The following is a 20884-nucleotide window of genomic DNA, read 5'->3' as shown; positions in this document are numbered from 1 at the left end:
AGCTGTTTTTATCTACCCCCATGTTTCTACAGTAGCCCAGAATGGACAAACCAAACACTGGTTTTAGATACACCCTGTGTTTGACGTGGGGAGGGTGACGCGAGGTGGTTGCAATCTTCCTCATCACTAGATGTCACTAAATCCTACACACTGATCCTTTAAAAAAACAAATGTGGTGCAGTTTTAATGGTCAGCAAGTCTTGCAGCTGACTTAACTTGGACTTTCCCCAAAGTTCTAAAAACAGCTGTTTTATGTGAGTGTTATTTCAAATTAGGACATTTTTCCAAATATCCCTGTTGCTTCTTGTTCCAAAGAGGATGCTGTTTCATCGCTTAAATATTTTCTCTTTGGAACACGTTGGGGAATATTTTTTTATATATCCTTGTCACCCATTTAAAACTTAGAAGTTGCTTTTGAACAATCTGACATCCTACTCTTTTGTTCTTGTTCCACATGTGACCACTGATCACTGATCACCACATTTTAGACCAGCAGTTCCAGATCAACAAAATGCCACAAAGGTTGTTTTGCATTAACATCTTGTTTGCAAGAGTTTCAATTAAAGAGATCTCTTCCCCGTGGGCTAACGCAAGCACAAAAGCAACCTTGTAACATTCACGGACCTGCTAATGCAATTAAAAGGTGCAGTGAATTTAGCTGGTTATACCACTTGACATCACTACCAATACCAGAAGAAATTGATAATCCCAAATCTGAATTCCCCAAAATTTGGGACGTTGATATGAAAATTCCACAGGTTAAATGGTAACAGATAATAGTATCATTACTGGGTGTGAAAGGAGCATCCTTGTTCACAAGCCTGCATGTAGTGAGGCTCAACACTCCAATAGTCCAACAGTTTTAAAGCAACAGGTCTGAACACACAATTGCAAGGAATTTGGAATTTCACCTTCTACAGTTCATAATACATTAAAAGATTCAGGAAATCCAGAAAAATCTCTGCACACAAATTCTGTGCATTAAAAACCCACGTAATTGTATAAAGGATATGACATGGGCTCGGTATCGCAGTTTGTTGCTGAATGTACAAATGCAAACCAGAAGTCATATATCATACAGTATGACTCATCTGAGATGGACTGACACAAAGTGGACAAGTGTGCTGTGAGTCCACATTTCAGATAATTTTCAGACAACATGGACGTCTTGTCCTCCCCGCTAAAGAGGAAAAGGACCGGGACGGGATCCAGATTGTTTTACTAGCACTAACTTCAAAACTGGATTCATGAGATCACAGCATCACGTGATCACACGAGAATCCATCTTGCCAGCTATCTGTTTGTGTCTGCACCAGAGGTGGTGCAAACCAATAAGCATCCTCGGAGGGACTGCTTAGCTACAGGCATGATTTTAGGTGTGCCATCAGTGAGAAGCGTTCATGGAAACGACTCATCACAAGCAAACAATGGCAGCTCCTGAAGAGGTTAGCATAGATTCAGCGATACCAGCAGTTATATCAAAGCTGAAGAGCATTTCCTCATTGAAAGAAGATCTAAGTATGGCACTGAAATCTTTAATCGGTGAAAAAGATGTTTTTGCTCTTTTTCCAGCTGGCTTCATCTTTGGTTGATCTGACTGGTTGAAGTTAGCCCACGTTAGACATGACAGATGGTTCTTTGTTGTTTTGCGCCTGCCCTTTTCCAAACAGTTGCTATAGACGGCTTCCCGGATGGTTCAGTGCAACAAACCATTTGGCATATGAGTTTAGTAGTGCCCATGGCACCATAGTTAACTACCACTACTGTGAAAGCCCTCATAAAAGGTACACACAGGTTTTGGAGTAACATTCTGGATGCTGTCATCCAGATTACGTCCTCCTCAGGGACATCCCTGTTTATTTCAGCAAAATGGCGCCAGGACACATTCTGCATGTTGTTCAACGGCGTGGCTTTGTGGTACAAGAGTTTATGTACTAGACTGGTCTGCCTGCAGTCCAGACCTGTCTCCAAATTGAAATTGTGTGGTGCATTATGAAACACAAAATACAACAACAGAGACCGCAGACTGTTGAGCAACTGAAGTCGTAAATCAAACAAGAACGGGAAAGAATTTGGCTTTCAAAATTTCAACAATTAGTGTCCTCCTGTTCCCAAACACTGACTGATTGTAGTTAAAAGGAAAACTGATGTATCACAACATGTTCCTGTCCCAACTTTTTTGGAATGTGTTGCAGGTGTCAAATTCAGAATGAGTGCATATTTACAAAAAAGCAAATATATTGTTTTTGTATTGTATTCAATTTAATATAGGCCAAAAAGTATTTTCAAAACATTGCATTATGTTTTTATTTACATTTTACACAGCATTCCAATTTTTGGGGAATTTGGGTTTGTATTAATAACCGTCATGTGTAAGACACAGAGGACCTTTTGTTCCACATTTCTGTTAAAAACAAATATCAAAAAACAAGCATTTTTAGTATGTTTATCCACATGAGGCTCTTGCAGACTCATGAATATGTAAATAAACAGTGCATATGTTGTCCAGACGTGTTTATCAGAGACTGCAGTGTTCTTGGACCAAACAGTACAAAGGTCTAAAAATGAGTGAAAATACGACATAAAGCATGTTTAATTAGTTTTGAATTATGAGTGTGATGAACAGCATCTCAGGATTTTTCATGCCGTGAGTGTGCAAGAAAACTTGAGAGTTCAGTGAGGCTATAAATCAGCGTAAAGGATAAACATTACAAGCTGCTCCAAGAATCCCATCTTCTGTACCGTCGTCTCACAGCAGTTTGATCTTTTGCAACAACATCCATCTTGATTTGATGAAGCTCCATCCGGAGCACGTCGTGAAGTAAATAAGTCTCCAGAAATAGAGACGGCAAAGGGAGGAAGAGGAGGAACAAATGACAGGAAAACTTTAAAAACAAACATCTGGCTCTGAATGCAGGTCACTCCTCGCCACAACATCCCTGATTTAAATACTGTCACATTTCCATGCCATGTTTTGAGCAGACAGAAACTTTGTTCAATAGAATAAATCAAGTTAAGCTGCTGCGACGTCAATAGCTGCTGTTAAATGAGGGATGCTGTGTCATGACTTGTTGGAATTTAACTCTTGGCGTCCATACTGGACAGAGTATAGAGGACATTTTTTAGCATTCAGATATATGTGTGTATAAGAAATTTAACTCTGGTGAATCAATATCACAGAGAACCTGTCACAGACATCACACACGTCCACCCTGGATAAGAAAGCTGAGAAACAAGTGTAGTTCTGAAGGAAACCTAAGAGGGCACAATTCCTGAGTCAAGTTCTCGATAATTTCTACACTCTTAGAAATAAAGAACCTAAACAGAATCATGAAGGGTTCTTTGGTTTGTCCCCATAGGAGAACCCTTTTTGGTTCCTGGTTTTTGGCCTTTTGTAAAGGACCCACCTTTTCATATTCTAAAGGTTTTATCTAGAAACCACTCGGAGGTTTTACCAAGAACCTTTTTTGCATCCCAAAGGTTTTCACAAGAATGCACTCAAGGGAGTCCTCCAATATCCTTTTCATAGTCCAAGGGTTTTAACTAGAACCAATCCATGACGTTGTACTGAGAACCTTTTTATATTCCAAGGGTTTTATCCAGAACCTACCAAGGGGATTTTCCTGAGAACCCTTTTATTTGATGGTACAGAAAAACCCTTCAAAGATTTCGACAATCCTTGAGTGACTCTTTCTTCCAAAAAGAATTCTTAGAGGGAAACTAAATCTTACAAATAATTCTTGACAAACATTTTCTTTAAAAAAAAGGGCTCCTCAGATGCAAATGATACTAGGTAGACCCTTAGCCCTTTAGGAAGTACCATTTTGGAACCCTTATTTCTACGAGTGTACAGAGGAGCAGTAGAAAACATACTGACTAGAAACAGACTGCAGGATGTGCTTGGTCCAGGACTGGAAAAATCTGCATCATTGGTACTCAGGAAGGCAGATCAGTGATATCAGGGAGGTGAGGTGAGCCTCTGCTGTGCTCAAAGGATGCTAAAGACAATACAAAACTACTATGAATTATACAATCTCGAAGACAGAACAGGAGCAGCAGCTCCTCTGGTTGGCACAAGAAGCTGATCCACTGTGGGGCCTGTTTGATGATTGTGTCGACATTTGACGCCCATTGTAGTTATTTATTTTCTGTTTTTCCAAGCTATTTTTAAAGTCAATCAAACAAGGTTTTCCTTTTGTTATAGTGTATACGTCCTGCATCTCGCTGCTCTCCCCCTCACCAGACCTAACCTCTTCACCTCTCCCCCTGTCCCCATGCTCGTACAAATTAAATAACAAAGTTTTGTATACGCTGAAATTAAATATGGTTTACACCCATCAACATGTCAGAATTGACATTTACTTTAAATCTTTAGATACACATTTTAAAATATCTGACAGACGTAAAGCAGCAAACGAGGAAGGCAGAATACCACAGCAAGACACCCACTTGTCTCAAAGAACTCTAGGTTGTTTATATTTGGTCTTAATCCCTTTACGAATATTTTAAGTGCTGGGTAGGAATAGAACAATCCAACACACAGTGAACAGTTGAAAACAGTGTGCTGTCTGCTCAGTGTTGGGATTTGTAGGAGATGAGGAGAGTTCACTGGATAAGAATGGAGTTTCTGCCACCTAGTGTCACATTTAGACTTTGCACTGAGAGACAGACAGATTCTTACATCATCATTTCCATAGATACTGTGTGTTTTAATGCATCTGGTTCCTGTAACATTTTGCATGTAATATGCTGCTTTGGCGGTAAACTGTTATGAGAAAGCTTTTTACTCTTTTAGAGACCGCACTCAGAGCTTTGAGAGAGAGGTTTGAGTTTCAGGAAATGCAGCAGCATGACTGAGAAAACTGTAATATATAAGGACAAATATAATAAGTTTTATTATGGATACAGTGCAAACATCTGCACAGATCATTACTCTGCAGAGACACGACTGCTGCTGACACACAACTAAAGAATCTGTAGGAGTGAGAGTGTGAATGATTTACTGGAACATCCGTCCCCTGAGATGACACAGTCGCCACTTATTTTTCTTATTAGGATTATAGGATTACTGTTTTGTGTAAAGATACTTCAGTATTGAAATATTGATTTGACAGGCGCATGATTCACACATCCTCAGTTACTTCAAAACCCTATTGTGTGTGTGTGTGTCTATGTTTTAACAAAGGCTCTATTAAGCGTCCCACTAAACCAACAAGCCATGAAGAACAACAAGACCTTGTAACTGGGACACCTTATCTGTGAAGTTATTTATTTTGAAGCTTTTCCCACTTTTACTAGTCAAAGAACTGAAAAGTGTGAGAGTTACAAAAATGTTAAAGGAGTCATATTTTCATTAACTTTCTTGTGTGTAAAAAAAAAAGAAAGAAAACTAATTCACTGTCGTTAACAAAAAACACATATTTCCAAATTGGGTACACTCTTAGAAACAAAGGTACTAACTAGAACTATAAAGGGTTCTTCAGATTGTCCCCATAGGAGAACCCTGTTTGGTTCCTGGAACCATCTGGAAAAGGAACCTCCTATGAGAGGTTCTACAGAGCCCTCCTCTATGGTTCCATCCAGAACCCTCCCTTAGTGCTATCTAGTGAACCAGCCTGCATTTCCACCAGTTTTGAGTGGAACCATTGTAATCAAGGCTGTCGTCGTCAGAGAACGTCACACAGCAACCTGTAAAACATGACAGGCTCACTTTGGTTCCCAAGGAAAGCCTGCTATTTTTTGGTTCCGGGCAGTAACCAACTCTACAGGTTTCAGACCAGTTTATTTTTGGTGCAAATGCTCAGAACGGTTCAGACCGGAATGGGACCAGTTCCATGTTGGTGGAAAAGGCTCATTTAAGAGATTGTACAGAGACCCCATCTGTGGTGCAATGGTTCCACCCAGAACCCTCTCTAAGGTTCTATTCAGTACCTTTTCATCCTCTAATGTTGTTAACAAGAACCCACCCAGGGGGTTTTACTAAGAACTTTTTTTATATATATATTCCAACAGTTTTATCTAGAACCCACCCATCATTTTATGTTAAAGAACAAGAAAGCCTTGACAAACCCTTGTTGAAAGAGTTCTTCAAGAATTTCAACAATCCTGTTGATGGAACACTTCATCTTCCAAACAACCTTGGACAAATTCTCTCTTCAAGAAAGGGTTCTTCAGAAGAAAATGGTTCTGTGTAGAAACTCAGCCATTCAAGAAGAACTCTTGGTTATAAGAGTGCAGTTGTGAATTCTTCAGATAAAATAAAGTATTTACTCATTTTCTTGAGTAACATGAACCATTTTAAAACTCAAGAAAAGGGCAAAAGAAAGCATCATCTCAAGGGCCCTGAATTTACATTTCTGAGACACAGCTCAGACGTCACTGCTGTCAGACCTTCAGACAGTCTTGATTGAAGAGTCTGCCTCTGCTGACATGTACTGTAACTTCCCGAAAGTGTGAGGAGGCTTTTGGGAATGTAAAACAGCAAAAGGAGGAACCACAAGTCTAATCTTGTTAGTTACACCTGAGCTTTTATTGCTTTGTGAAAAAGGTCTAGAGCCTCACAGAACCCTGTAAAATACAAATGTTGAAAGAAAAGCGTAGTACAAGTATGACTATGTAAGAGATTAAAAAATACCTTTAAGTATGATTAAGTTTGACATGATTTAGTATGGATGAAACTTTATATTTCATTATATCTGGCTTTGTTTTTTAAGATTTCAGTTTGAAGCACAGTATAGTACTGTATTATTGGGGGAAAAAAACATTTTAGCGAAGACTGTATAAAAAATGTGTGTGTAAAAAGTATGCTGGATGTGTTGAGCTGAAGAAACAATGACAGTGTTTTAATTTCCACTGAATGTTAAGTTTGCTGTAGCTGCCACTGCACTTAAACAATATCATATATTTGTATAAGAACAGTAAAGTAACACAGACATGGACAGACACATGCACACTCTTGTATAAGGGTAAATTATGGTGTTATTTTTAAGGCTTTACTCAAACATGCTGTCAATGTAAGAACTGTTACTGTATGTACTATAACATGTTGCTTGTCATTTTTATTCTCTGTGCCTAAGCTATAGATATTTTTGTGAATCTGTTATGGAACATGTACATATAATGTGATTTAAAGACAGATAAAGACATGAAGTGAAGTTAAATGTTGAGTCACGCTCAGGATGAATCAAATGTTTGTCTTTCTGCTCAGCGGCTCTGAGCGCCGCTGCCAATAAATTACAAAACTTCTGGAAAAGTCCTCTCTGGAGCGTCAAGTCTGCTAGAGTTACACACCGGACGCACAGGAAAACGCATTTACATTTCAAAATAAAAGCCCCAAAAAAATAAATACTGCGTATGCTCTGGGATCGATCGTCTCCCAGGATCTAAAATGGGTGTTCAGCATCGACAAAATGACCATATGGGCTCTGCAGAGCATGAACCTCCTCAGGAATTGGGAGTTTTGTGAGTCACTGTTGCTTTAAATTGGCACTAGGTGATTTGAGAGAGGATGAGAGTGGATGTCATCCCCGTTGTTAGTAAAATGATCAAAATACATTCTACATGTTGACCTGTCAGACAAATGTGGTGAAACTGATTTAAATATATAGTATAGTATATAAATATTCTCACACCTATTTTCCTTATTAAACAGAAACTTTAACTGCCTTGTTAACGTCATAAAACCAACTTCCTGTTATAACAGCTCTGGTTTGGTCAAAATAAATCCTTAACTGACTGCATTAGATGTGAAAAAATAATCATACTTACATTATATTAGATGTTTCTTGGTTGCCTGGCAACTGCTTCTAGCCAATATTTAGCTAGTCAAGCGCATGAAACGGCTAATTCTCTCTTTACACTTTGATATTTGAACAGACAGATTAAATAAAAAAGGACATAATGTGTTAATTAGTGAATATTATAAGAGCTTGTAGGCTGATTATTACCCTAGGATATAGCAATGCTAACTATGTCTGCCTGTCTCCAGTGTATGCAAAGCTAAGATAACCAGCAGCTGTTTGTAGCCGAGTATATTTCCTAAATTAGTCCTTTATAAAAATGCGTTTTATGTTTTTTTAAATACCACCCAGCATTTAACATAATCACGTTGTGCTGTTTGAACGCTCACGCTAACGATTTATTTTGAATGGTTTTACAGGAAGTTGTCCGGTGTGTTGCAGTAGCTTGACAGTAGCGGCGGTGGGCAGCATGCTTGGTCAGTGAATCACATGTCTGCACCGTCCCCGTTATCCGCTGTATAAATACGAGGAGCGGAGAGACTGAAGCAGCTTCAGACGGTCTGGAGTCTCAGGAAACAAACAGAGGTGAGTCATAACCATCACTGTTATTATTATTATTTTATTTGAGAATCTGCAGCTCGGTGATGCTCAGAGGAAAAATGTCTCTTTATATCCAGGCTGCAACACTGTAACACAATAGTAAATTAGAACAGAAAAGAGTGCAACACATTGGTTGCATTGTCCAGTTTTATCCTATGAAATGTCAGATTTTAATATTTCTAATTCAGCTGTATAATGTGTCTCATTTTTGTGATGTTGGTCCCTTCAGTTGTTCTTTTCATGCAGACTCCATGGCTGACCATAGGTGACTGCTGTTTGCACTGCTTACTCATGGGTGTGACCTCCATCTTTGGATCAAAACAACTGGATTAGGGTAGATGTCGTCATGTTGTGGTTGTTCCAATTTAATACCGTCTGGGCTGTAAACTCAGGCACACCCATCAAGCAATAAAAACTGCACAATAGGAGTAAAACATGCTGCTTGATGATAGGAATAAAGGCTCCATAGATGCATAGATTTTAAAGATGCACATAAAATTTTCTAATAATCCTTCAAAGTTACCCACACTGTTGAATAGCTGTTAGACAACATCAGTGTTTTCCAAAATGCATGTGTTTTTGTACATTTCCTACTTAAAAACTGAGCCTAATTTCTGCATAATCATATGACAAGTGAATCCTTTGGGTGCAGAAATCCCCAAACACATAAAATGAGGCCACATGTGCCAGTGTCCCATTTCTTGGATCCCAGATTATCCAGATTAGATAATTGTTCCTTCTTATTTGGCATTTGGCATTGGGGAAGTCATTTGTGCAGGTTGGAGCTTCTAACAGAGAGAAACAGAAGGATTGATCAGTACTGAAAACAAATGTTAGCAGAAGAATCCACTTTAAATTACCAGCTGATGTATAAACAGTGTATTTTACACAAAGCAGCTCAAAAAGATATGATAGGATAAGACTTAACTGGTCCTGAGAGGAAAATTCAAATTAAAAATAATGAAAATAAAATAAATTAGAGAAATGATGGCCCTTACATTTAAAACGCTGTACACTGCAATCTATACTGTACATCAGACTATGTCAGGGACTTGTGCAAATATTTCTGTAAATAAATTAATTAGCTCCGGTATCCATGACACATGAACTATTTAGGGCTCAACAACAAGGATTGCCTGCTTGCCCAGGGCAAGTAAAATGTTACTCAAGCTAGTAAATCTAGCAAGAAAAGAAATTAAGTTACTCTGATAATAATTTTTCAGGTAAAATGGAAGAAAATGATGTTTTCAGCCTTTTAAATAAGGATTACAAGTCTTTGATGTTAATTTTTATAACCAATAATAAATTAAACATTTGTTTGTACTGAGGCAAGTAAAAATTTGAGCAAGTAGATTTTTGACGAACTTTCCCAACCGAATAAGTGAAAAAAAAACAAAAAACAGTTGTTTGACACTGTAATAGAGGAGTGTATTAAATGTAGGCTTTTGAAAGTGAAAGTATTGAACAGAATGATTTGAATATAATGCATGCAGTTCATTTCAGGTTCAGGAGCCCGACAGAATTTTTCCTAGGGCTGACATTGGCCCGCGAACCACACTTTGAGAACCCATCTATTGAAGTGTATACCCTAGTGTTATATATAGGTGCAGTGTGTGTAATGTACACACATTATACAGTTATATTACAATATTATGAAATATATATGGTATCAAAATGAGATAAAATATCATTATATAACGTGATTTAACATAAAAATACAAAAACAATATGATAGTGATGTAGTGTTTTTGTGTAGTGATATATGTAATGTTATGCAATGTAAAATATTATAGGTTCATATATAGACTCAAAGAAAATATTCAAATACATCATCTGATACAGAAAGATACAGATACAGTAGGAAAAAAATGTGTAGCATAGAAGACAGATGTTTTCCTTGTGTTTCACTGGGTGAAGCTAAAACTAAACTTTCTGGAAGGAGTTGCAGGCAACATCTGGACTGATGGATGGTTGGTTGGTTTGCATTCTTTCAGTTGTGTAACCAGGATCCCCGCTGCTGCTATTCAGCCAATAATAATGTAGCTGGACCTCTGCGAATGATTTCTCCTTCCTCTTCTTCTTTTCCTTTTATTTGTTTAACTTCCTTTCATTCCCTGTCAACCTTTATCTGTTTGACTTTGTCTGTTTTCATCTCCTCTCTCACGTGTTGCTCATTCTTTCCCGTCTGTGTACGTCAAGACTTACTCAGTCTGTTTTTTTTTTTTTCTCATTAAAAAAGGTCTCGCTGGAAGCGGTCAGTCCTTGTTTACAAACCTTCCAGTAACTGGCATGCTGTAATTAAGCGAGAGCTTTATTGTCACATGAATAATGACCTCATTGTGTAAGCGGCTGCAGTTTACTGCGCTGGCTGTACGTGTTAAACTTGTGAACACGTGAGCTCATATAGAGAGGAGAAAGTGGGACGTCTTTTTCACCCCCAGGTGGGTACGCCCAGTCCTGCTGCGTTTAGAACAGTTGGGGACATTTTTTTTTTTTCACTGAAGATTAAAAGAATATGCACAGATTCAGGAACGTTATCAGTTCGTTGGATTTATCTGTAACATGAAAACATCATTTGCCACCATATTTAGCATGAATTTTGAGGAAATATGTACTGTACAAAATAATGAAAAGAATAGCCAGAATATTTTAGCTTGATTTAATGGTGCAGCCATAAAAACAGAGAGAAAAAGTATGGAAATTGAGGTAAAATAAGAACTAAATGTAAAAAGTATCAATCTTTTCATGTTGATTTGACAGTCTTGTACCAAACATGGTGCAAAAACACCATTTGTTTGTCATTGTGCATACTGTACTTTGCTTGTTTCCATAGGAACAGGAGATAGTGGGCGAGAAGGTGACTGCACTAACATCACTGAGGAGGATGAACAAGTGCTTTCAAATCAAGTTACATAAGATATATTTTGTTTTCAGGATGTTTTATTTAACATTTTATAAATACACAGATCAGATAGCAAACAGCAAATTACTTCAGAGAAAGAGAATTATTACCTGACTGCAGTTCACCTCAGCTTTTCTGTTTTAGCATCTTTCAACACAGTTTTTTTGTTAACTATGTCAGTATCTTGTCAAAAACTTTATGTTGACAGGACCTTCTCAGTAGCTGAACCAGGACTCTGTGAAAGTTTCTCTGATGATATAAGAACAGCGAAATTCCTTGACTTCCTTGTTTTAAGACCTACTGCTACTCTCTTGCTAACCCCGGCAATGATTCTCGACATTGATGTGCATGAATGTCTGTAAGCATGTGTGTGCGCTACATATTCATGCATGTATTTAAGTACTTGTGTCTTGTGATAGTCTTTGTGCTCAAATATGTTTATTGTTAAAGCACTTTGACAAAAACCCAGTTTGTTTTAAAGTGCTCTTTAAATACATTTGACCTTGACCTCTCACCAGCACTGTTCTCAGCAGCAGCTGCTCTTTGCTCTGATAAACCCGCTGACCCACTCTAAGCTAACTGTGCAGCACCAAATGACAACTTACAAAGTTAACAACTGGCTGGTGAACATAGTGGAACATTTAGCAGCTAAAGAGCCCGATATTTCCCTCACGAGAGGGGAAACGGGGCGAAAAGGTTAGTGACGATTGCACCAGGAGTGAATGACTATGTTTGCTATCAAGTTCACCATATCAATTTAATATTAATCATCCTCATACCTAAATGACAGAAGAGGTTGATTACCTGTGACCTTAAGTATGTTACATAAATCACACAACATTAAATATGTGGTTCACTCCATTTGCAGTTTGGTTAGGTTTATGCCTCTTCACTGCAAAAAATAAGTTACCAACATAAACCACCATAAACTACCATATTCTGAACAAGCAGATTACAAAAAAATATTACCAACACTGATAAACAGTACCACTTGCATTTTGGAACATAAAATAGCAAACAAACTCTCAGAAGTGCATCATGGAAGTTAAGCAAATGAGGACCATCTCTCAGCCTATCAGCTGTGCATGTGAAAGTCACAAGCCAGAATCCTGCAGCACCCCACAGTGGTTGAGGGATGCCATTACAAAAGTTACATTACACGAAGTACACAAAATTTCCAAGCTGAGTCATGGCTTTCTGGCGAACATCAGAGAAAAAAAAGCAAAAAGGAAAACAGGTCTGCTGGCAATGGGGAGAGGGCCAGTTGCATATTTGTAGGTTTCAAAAACCTGCTCTAATTTTGGTGTAAAGATGGAATAAGTGTTGTGTTGGTAGCTTGCTTCTGCTGCCCAAAAGTCGCCAAGAAAATCAGTTATTGTACTACAGTTTCTTGAGAAGTTTGGCCATGTACAACACAAGGGTTGAGCCAGCGTTTGCTATGTAGCTGATTTATCTGTGGTTCTTGGGAAGGTAGATAGAAAACCTCAACTGTCCTGCACAGAGCCCTGATCTTAACTCACTCCAGGCCCTTTGGGATGAAGTTGAACGCCGACTGCGAACCAGATTTATAAAGCGAGATTTGTGACGGACCTCACTAATGCTTTTGTGGCTGAATGGGAACAAATCCCTGCAGCCAGGCACCAAAATCTGGTGAAAAAAATTTGAATAAATCAGATTTATTCTTATGGATTTCATAAAAGAGTCGTATGTGGGTGTCATGTTCAAGAGTCCATATGCTTTGTTAGAGTGCTCACGTTGTTGGCTTAGAGTATAATGTACATCGTCCTTCTGTTGTGCTCATTAAAATTATTACTCTGTTATTACTCTGCTCGACAATTACAGATTGGTGCATTCAGGTCTTGGTGTTGTGTATTTAGAGGAAGGATTATGTGTGGCTGCAGAAATGATCAACAGAGTGTAGAGGCACACAGAGAGATTTATACTGCTGCACAGAGAGGAGAGAAGGCCAGTCCATCTGTCTGATGACTTTTTCCCTCTGTCTTTATCTTCTGTGTGTGTCAACGGGAAGAAAAACCATGAGGGGCCACAGTCAGTCTCTGTTGAAGCTGTCATTGTAAAATAAACGGGCAGCTGACCAAGCACACGTCAGAGAAAAAAATGTCTAAACAGAGAAAGGACCTGCTGTTCTCTTTATGTAATACTTCTGAAAGGCAAAGTTGGTCAAAGTCACAGGAAACACTGATCTGAGGTCTGTTTTTGTGACAGTGTCCTCGCTTCCCGAGACGAGCAAAATGATCCATTCAGCGGGCATCACTTTGAATTATTTATTAGTATCGATCAGTGCAGTTATTTTGACATTATGCTGTGTAAGGGTGGAAAACTGCTGAGCAAGCATGATGATTTTCAACTGCGTAGGTCTCTGGTTTCTTTACAGCGCATGTCGCCCTCTAGTGGACGTAAAGGGACACTACAACAACATTACAACACCGTCAGGAGAAGTTAATGTTCATGTCTGATTGTTTTTCTCTCTCAGGGTTTTTTTCTCATCATTGCCTGCTGGCCCAGTGAGCGTCAGAGAGGATGTTAATGATGATGATGATGATGAAGAAGAAGGGGTCCAAGTCTCTAGCTGTAATGGCCCTTTTCCTGGCCTCAGTCAACTGTATCCTGCCTCCAACAAAAGATGATCTCACTCGTACGTTTTTTGATATACTTTCATTTATTATTAGTGTTTTAATAAGTTCACCAAAATTATTAAAAACACTTATATCAAAATGGTATAATACCATTTTAGGGCCATTTTAGGTTAAAAAACAATTATGGAGATGGGAGAGGTGGATAATTTCTGAATGTAATGTTGTAAATTTACAAGAAAAAAATGGGATATTTGCTGAGATTAAAGTACTAAATTTAAGAGAAGAAAACTCACATATTTGCTGAGATTTAAGTGCTACATTTGCAAGAAAAACTCTATTAAATTAAATTATCAGAGATTAAAGTCAAATCTGTGAGACTAAACTAGTGGGGGTTTTTTTGTCATGGAATTGGATTTTTTTATCATAAATGTTTTTTCTTGCGTGGCAGAGTAATTTGCTAATGACTAAAACTTATGCAAAAAAAAAAATCCTAAAGAGATGTAGTGCCTGTCATGTTTCAAAAGAAATAGCTGTGGCATTATCAGGATAGAGGTAGAAATGCAGAAGCCTGTTACACCTGCAGTGAAAATGTGACGTGATAATTTCTCTTTACAGAGATCTCCCTGGATGGAGGGAAGTATCTGGATAAACAGATTGAAAATGCCGTTAATGGAGTAAAGGAGATGAAGAGTGTGATGCAGAAATCTTCAGAGGACCACAAGAAGCTTTTGGATGACCTGGAGAAGACCAAGACACAGAAAGAGGTGAGATATCAGTGTTTCTTTACACTAGAGAATTTTAAAGGAGAAATATTCCCCTCTGCACCCTCCTCCCTAGACTTCAGGAAGCTCAGCAGATTGCCTGCAAGCCGTAAAGACACTGCAGGAGTGCAAGGCGAGCACAACATCACAAGACTGTTATTAACAATGTAAAGTTAAGCCTGTGATCCTGAAAACACAAGCCTGTCCAGTTCAGTGGCTGCCTGCCTCACTCTCTGCCAAACCGCATTAACATTTTGCTTAATTTTGCTTTTTTTTAAATATCAACTCCTTATAGAAAATTATGAATGATTTCTTACAATTCATAATCAGACACTAACTCGTTTGGTGAACATTCAGCATAAATTTGAACTGTAATTAACATGAAACGAGAAAACAAAAACAAATGTTGTTCACGGGAATGGAAAATTTCAAAGGACTATTTGTTTGCAATTTTTGCCAATTGACGAGAAGAAATATATGACAACATAAAAAAATGCACAAGTGGGATGAAAAAACCCTGAGGGCTTGTAACATGAAATTAAAGTATATAAATAACACATATTTGCACTGCTGTCATGCAGTGTTATCATACGTCATTTACAGAGTACTATATCACAGAAAGTTGTTATTATTATTTGTTGGTTTTTTTTGTTTTTGTTTTATTGTCTTTATCTTATCAGCTCTGACAGCAGTAGACACTTTCTTGGCAATATACAGTAACAAAATTATATTAAAGGCAATCTTTAAACAAATAAAAGCAAAATATATTTAATTATTTCACATCATTTTGTTCATTTTGATCTCAAACTTTAACACTTTCTTACTGACGCCATGACAATAACTAATGACCATGAAGTTCTAAGAATCCCGCCAAAATAAGAGCTCGTCTCTTTGTCCCTGCAGGAGGCGATGCGTGCAGCTCAGGAGATGGAGGCCAAGCTGGAGCAGGAGGAGGAGGTGTGCAACGACACCATGAAGGCTCTGTGGGAGGAGTGTAAGCCGTGCCTGAAGACTACCTGCGTGAAATACTACTCCCGAACATGCAGCAGTGGATCTGGACTGGTGGGACGCCAGGTCAGAACATTACATGTTCACACACACACACACACACACACACACACACACACACACACACACACACACACACACACACACACACACATTAACTTAAATATTTTTCAGCCTATACCCTATTTTCCCATGTTTTTATGTGTAAGAGACTAACTGGCACAACACTTGAAAATGGTGAAGTTAAAAAACAAACAAACTTATAATTTTAACTTATGCAGGTCCACTGATGCTGGTTAAAATATACAAGTACAGCATTAAAAAAAAAAAAAAAAAAAAAAAAAAAAATCAGCTTCTCAATTGTGAAGATTTGCTGCTTTTCCTTATTTTATATTTTATATTTATTTGTAATAATTTAAAGTTTTGGACTGCATTATGAGGCTTGAGTCACTTTGGGTTCTGGATAATTGTGGCAGCATTTCTCATTATTTTTCAAGTTTTTACAAAACAAACAATCAATTACTGAAAAAATAATAATTATCAGATTAATACATTATGAAAATAATCATTAGTTAACATACAAAATAGTAAAATAATTAACTCTCAACCAACTACAACTGTAAAATATGCTTTTGCATTAATGCACGAGTCATAATAACCTAATGATATAGTACATAATGTCAATAATAGTCACGGGAATTTTTGTGCATTGAGCACTTTTGCCTTTAATATTTTAAGTGCATTTTCCTGATTATACTTACATACTTTTACTTAAATAACATTTTCAATGCAGGACTTTTACTTGTTGCATGCTTACAGTGTGGTATTACTAAATCTACTTAAGTAAAGCATCTGGATACTTCCTCCACCTCTGATTATGAAGAGTAAAAGTTCAAATAAAAGTTTCAGTGTCTTCTCTTGACAAGCATAAAATACTTTGGAAAAAATAGCAAATACTTGAATTTCAGTGACATGTAAAATGTCAAATTTAATGATACAAGGGCACAAATAAAGAAAAATCAGTGTTAGCCCTCAAATTCCTATCAGAAACACAGTCACTCCCACTTAAACACTCTCCCATCCTCTCTCTCTCCTCTTAATACTCCCTGTTTGGATAAGAAAAATAATCCATAGATGTTAAAGATTCGATTTGAAATGGCAGCTTCTCCTTTTGTCTGCAGCTGGAGGAGGTGCTGAACAGAACGTCTCCCTTCTCCATCTGGATCAACGGAGAGAAGATCGACGTTCTGGAGCAGGAGGGACAGCGACAGAGCAAAGAATTCAGGAACCTGGAGGAAAAATACACGGAGATGGCCGACGGCGTGGACAGCATATTTTCAGACAGCATGAAGGTACATTAGACCTCAGGGCTCAGGATGGAGAAATGCTGCTTCAGACCATAGAAGTAAAGACAGACACAGAGATATATATTAGCCTGTGTACATATACTGTCTACAGCTTGTTCTGATGCACCCCAAGTGTCAAAGCAGTAAAATTGTGTTCCTTGCTTCGCATTTAATAACTTATCTTTTTTTTTTCTTTGTCTGATGACCCACTTGAGCAGCAGATATGCAAGTCAACTATCTGAAGATTTAAATTTGATGAGCCATCGGGGTAGTTAGTATTATAGTGTAACATCTTGAATCACAATTAAGTATTTTTATGAGTAGACAAAAGTGATAAAGATACGACTGTGTGGGAACAGGTGTGACATCCTCAGTTGTCTCTGTGTCCTTGCTGTTTCTCAGGTGGCTGATCACGTGCACTACAGCCCTCCAGTGTTCTTCATTCCTAGTTTCCTGGGACCATACGCTCGCCGGACCAGAAGCATTCGCTCCTTGTTCCGCGATCCTTTCCACAGCTTCCACAGTTTGTTCTCCCCCATGGCCGGAATGGGCAGGAACTTCTTCAGCTCCATGGGCTCCATGATGGACATCGACTCAGACACACCTCCTAATGAGGGTACAGTTTCTCTGCTTACATCACAGCTATAGATGGCCTGTTTACTTTTTGCACAGTGTACAGAATCAAGTATTCAGCTTTTGTAGGGTTGCAGTGGTTATGCACTGATTTTTATTGGCCAAACGGATGCTAGACGTAAATATACGTATATGTATGTGTACACTTAAATATATGTAGTGAGTGATGGCTAGAACTACAGCTTGTCCACAGCTAATGTCAAATACTAATGTCAAATTACAACTAGAACTTGAGTTCAAGACTGAAACAAGTGGATTTATGAGTGGTCCCTGCAGGATTTTTCAGTTAGCTTCAAACCATACATGTAAGCTTAAGATAAACATCAGGTCGTGAATAAAAAAAAACAAAAAACATTTTCCAAAGTGTGTGTTTTTGTGTCTGGTTGCAGATGGCAGTGTGAATGAGGACGTGGTCATCACCAAACCTTTTGGCAACGGCAGGATGACCTGCAGAGAGATACGTCGCAACTCAGCCGGCTGCATCAAGTTCCGCGATGAGTGTCAGAAATGCAAAGAGATCCAGCACATCGGTAAGATAAGTCTCTTGTGGATAGAAGAAAGTATAACAGAGATGATGAGGATGATTAGTTATGAAGTTAATAAGTTTGAAAATATGTAACATAAAGGCAGCAAAAAGAAACAAATAATGAGCAATACTGTTGGGAAAAATATAGATAAAATATCAATAAAATCCTTGATAATTAAATAAATCATGTAAGATGTCGTTAGACAGCTAATAATAACCACCACTGAAAAGGTTAAGTGGGTGCATGAGGTCCCGCTGTGTCCTTTCATGCAACTTCCTCCTGCAGGAAACCAGCAGCAGCTGAATGTTGATCCAGAGACATTTTCATTAGAGCAACACAATTAGGGTTTATGTTAATGTTGGAAACAGGAAGGGCTTCAAATGAACAGCAGCGGATGCAGAGAGGTTGTCATTTAATTATGTAATTTATTCCTTTGTGTTGATAATGTTTTTTTTTTTTTTTATGAATGGAAAATTTATCATCTACATTTTAGACATTTGGGAAATACAAAGAGGTTCAGATTGATTTCACGTTCAGAGAGATGCTTCGACCAGTTGGTATAAACACTACAGCCCCAAATCTATCTTTAGATTTCAGATCATTTTATGCAGCCGGGAACACGTTGTCTCTCTTTTTTCTCCCCTCATTGAAAACTCTGGTTAGTTATCAGGAAGGTTTTCTTTTTTTTCCTGAAATTGCAAAATGTGTAAACTGTGTATACTGAGGCTCATCAGTGACTTTCCAGATTTTACACCGATTACATTTGTAACAGCAGCGTGTAACAGTTGCATCTTTAGATTAAATCACATATAATTCCTGAAAATTCAAAATTAAAAGGTCAATATTATTATTAATAAATAGAAATAGATATAGAAATAAAACAACAAAAGGCAAGAACTGTAGAATATGTAAAGGATAAATGAAAGATTTCAATTGTTGTTTATAAGTGTTTTTAGATCTTTTACAGTCTTGAGTAGAGAATTCCTGCCAATTTTCACACACGTGCATGATAGTTTGTATTTTTTTTTAAATGCAGCATAAGATTTAAGATGCTAAGGTAAGGTTAAGGATCATAAAATGACAAAGAATTAGTAATAAAAGGAGGTCCCAAACATTTATGAGCCTTATAAATTAAGTAAAACTAAGTTAAAATGAATTCTAAATAAACTTGGGGCCAGTGCAGGTTAGGTAAAAGTGGGATGATATGCGCTCTCTCTTTCTTGTTCTTGTTAAAAGGCTGTTCCTGTCTTAAATGAAAGAAAGCTGCTTCGGTCACCTGCTTTATATTAGATTTGTTCTCTTTTAGCTCTGTTTTCGGTCTCCACCAACTTCTGAGGGAAATATTCGGCTCTTCAGCTCTTAAATGCTCCACTAAGTTCACATTTTTATTTGTCACTTTGCTATAATTTAAATATCACTTGCAGTCACTTTAAATACATCACGGTCTTTGGATAGATGTGATATAATCTGGGATCAAAATGCCAAACATCGTTAAAACAAATCCTGCAATGAAACAAATGTAATGTTCTTTTCTAATCAATATAAACTCACCGTAGACAGTAAAGTGATTTTTCTCTCTTCACTCGAGCTCCGTGACGATGATGTTTGCCTGTTTCCTTCACAGACTGCTCCGGTAACAAACCGCTGGAGAGCACGCTGAAGAAGGATCTGGAGGAGGCGCTGGCCATGACCGAGCGTTTCACTCAGCAGTACAACAGCCTCCTGAAGAGGTTCGAGGAGGAGATGTTCAACACCTCCTACATCCTCGACCGGCTCAACAGACAGTTCGGCTGGGTGTCGTCTCTGGCAAACAGCACCAGTGACGACTTCTTCCGGGTTCAGACGGTACGTAGGCCTGCTCGCTGTCCTGGTGAATTAATCTGCTCAACTCATTCACTGTAGCCCTACGTCTTTCTCCATCTGTCTGTGCTGATTATAAGCTGTTATGAGAAACATACAGTACATATGGGACTAAAGCAAATAAGTAAATAAGATATTAAATGCATGCTATTAAGAGTGCAATTTGTAGCCAGAAACAATATGTCAATTTTGAAAGATCGATAGATGATTTTAATTTAAACAGTAATTCTACAGAAGGGAAAAGATCAAAATGACCAAAACTGGAACAGTATCTAATCACTATATCTGAGTGTGCACAGTATACAGTATATCATTTAGAAAAACAGACATGTTTAAGCTTTTTGATGAAAAACTGTTCCAGTGAAACCCTCCCTGTACTGTAGGTGATCTGCAAGGACCCTGAGAAGACGCCAGGCCAGGACGAGAAAGAACCTGGAGAAACCGATGTGTCCGTGCAGCTCTTCGACTCTCCGCCTATGAACTTCACCGTGCCGGGCGACATCCCCTGGACCGACCCCAAGTTCTCCGAGGTGGTGGCCCAGGAGGCCCTGGACCGCTACAAGGAAACCAGTGTGTGAGTGTCGAACAGGGCTACAAGCTGGAGAAATAATAAACAAAATTTAAAGGAATAGTTTTGGGGATATGCAGTTATTCACTTTATTGCTGAGAGTTGGTACCATTTTTGTGTAAATATGAAGTTACAGTCAGCAAGCTGGTTAGCTTAGCTTAGCATTAAGAACTGGAAACAGGAGATCAAAATCCAACTACCAGCACCTCTGAAGTTATACTGAATATGTTGTATTGTGTTTGGTTAAGCCATACAAAAGCTGACTTAAAAATAATAATTAGTGAACAGATAGCCAGTAGTTGGTTAGCTTAGCTTAGCATAAAGTCTGGAAACTTGGAGGAAA

The 20884-nt window shown here is 38.2% G+C and overlaps 1 protein-coding gene across 1 annotated transcript; it reads left to right on the top strand.

Annotated features, from left to right (window-relative positions):
* Positions 1–8190: 8190 nt before the first annotated feature.
* Positions 8191–20551, top strand: clu (clusterin). The gene is made up of 9 exons (XM_084737792.1): positions 8191–8324; positions 13736–13897; positions 14454–14602; positions 15503–15673; positions 16789–16959; positions 17356–17569; positions 17976–18116; positions 19738–19958; positions 20357–20551. Exons 2-9 carry the CDS (start codon positions 13783–13785, stop codon positions 20549–20551), a joined length of 1377 nt encoding a protein of 458 aa, XP_084593918.1. The 5' UTR covers positions 8191–8324; positions 13736–13782.
* The last annotated feature ends 333 nt before the right edge of the window (positions 20552–20884 follow it).

This window comes from Lutjanus erythropterus, chromosome 15 (genome assembly GCF_056507025.1).
Source record: "Lutjanus erythropterus isolate fLutEry1 chromosome 15, fLutEry1.hap2, whole genome shotgun sequence".
Taxonomy (NCBI): domain Eukaryota; kingdom Metazoa; phylum Chordata; class Actinopteri; order Lutjaniformes; family Lutjanidae; genus Lutjanus; species Lutjanus erythropterus.
Note: the sequence above shows the minus strand (reverse complement) of the source record. Positions and strands in the feature narration are given on the sequence as shown.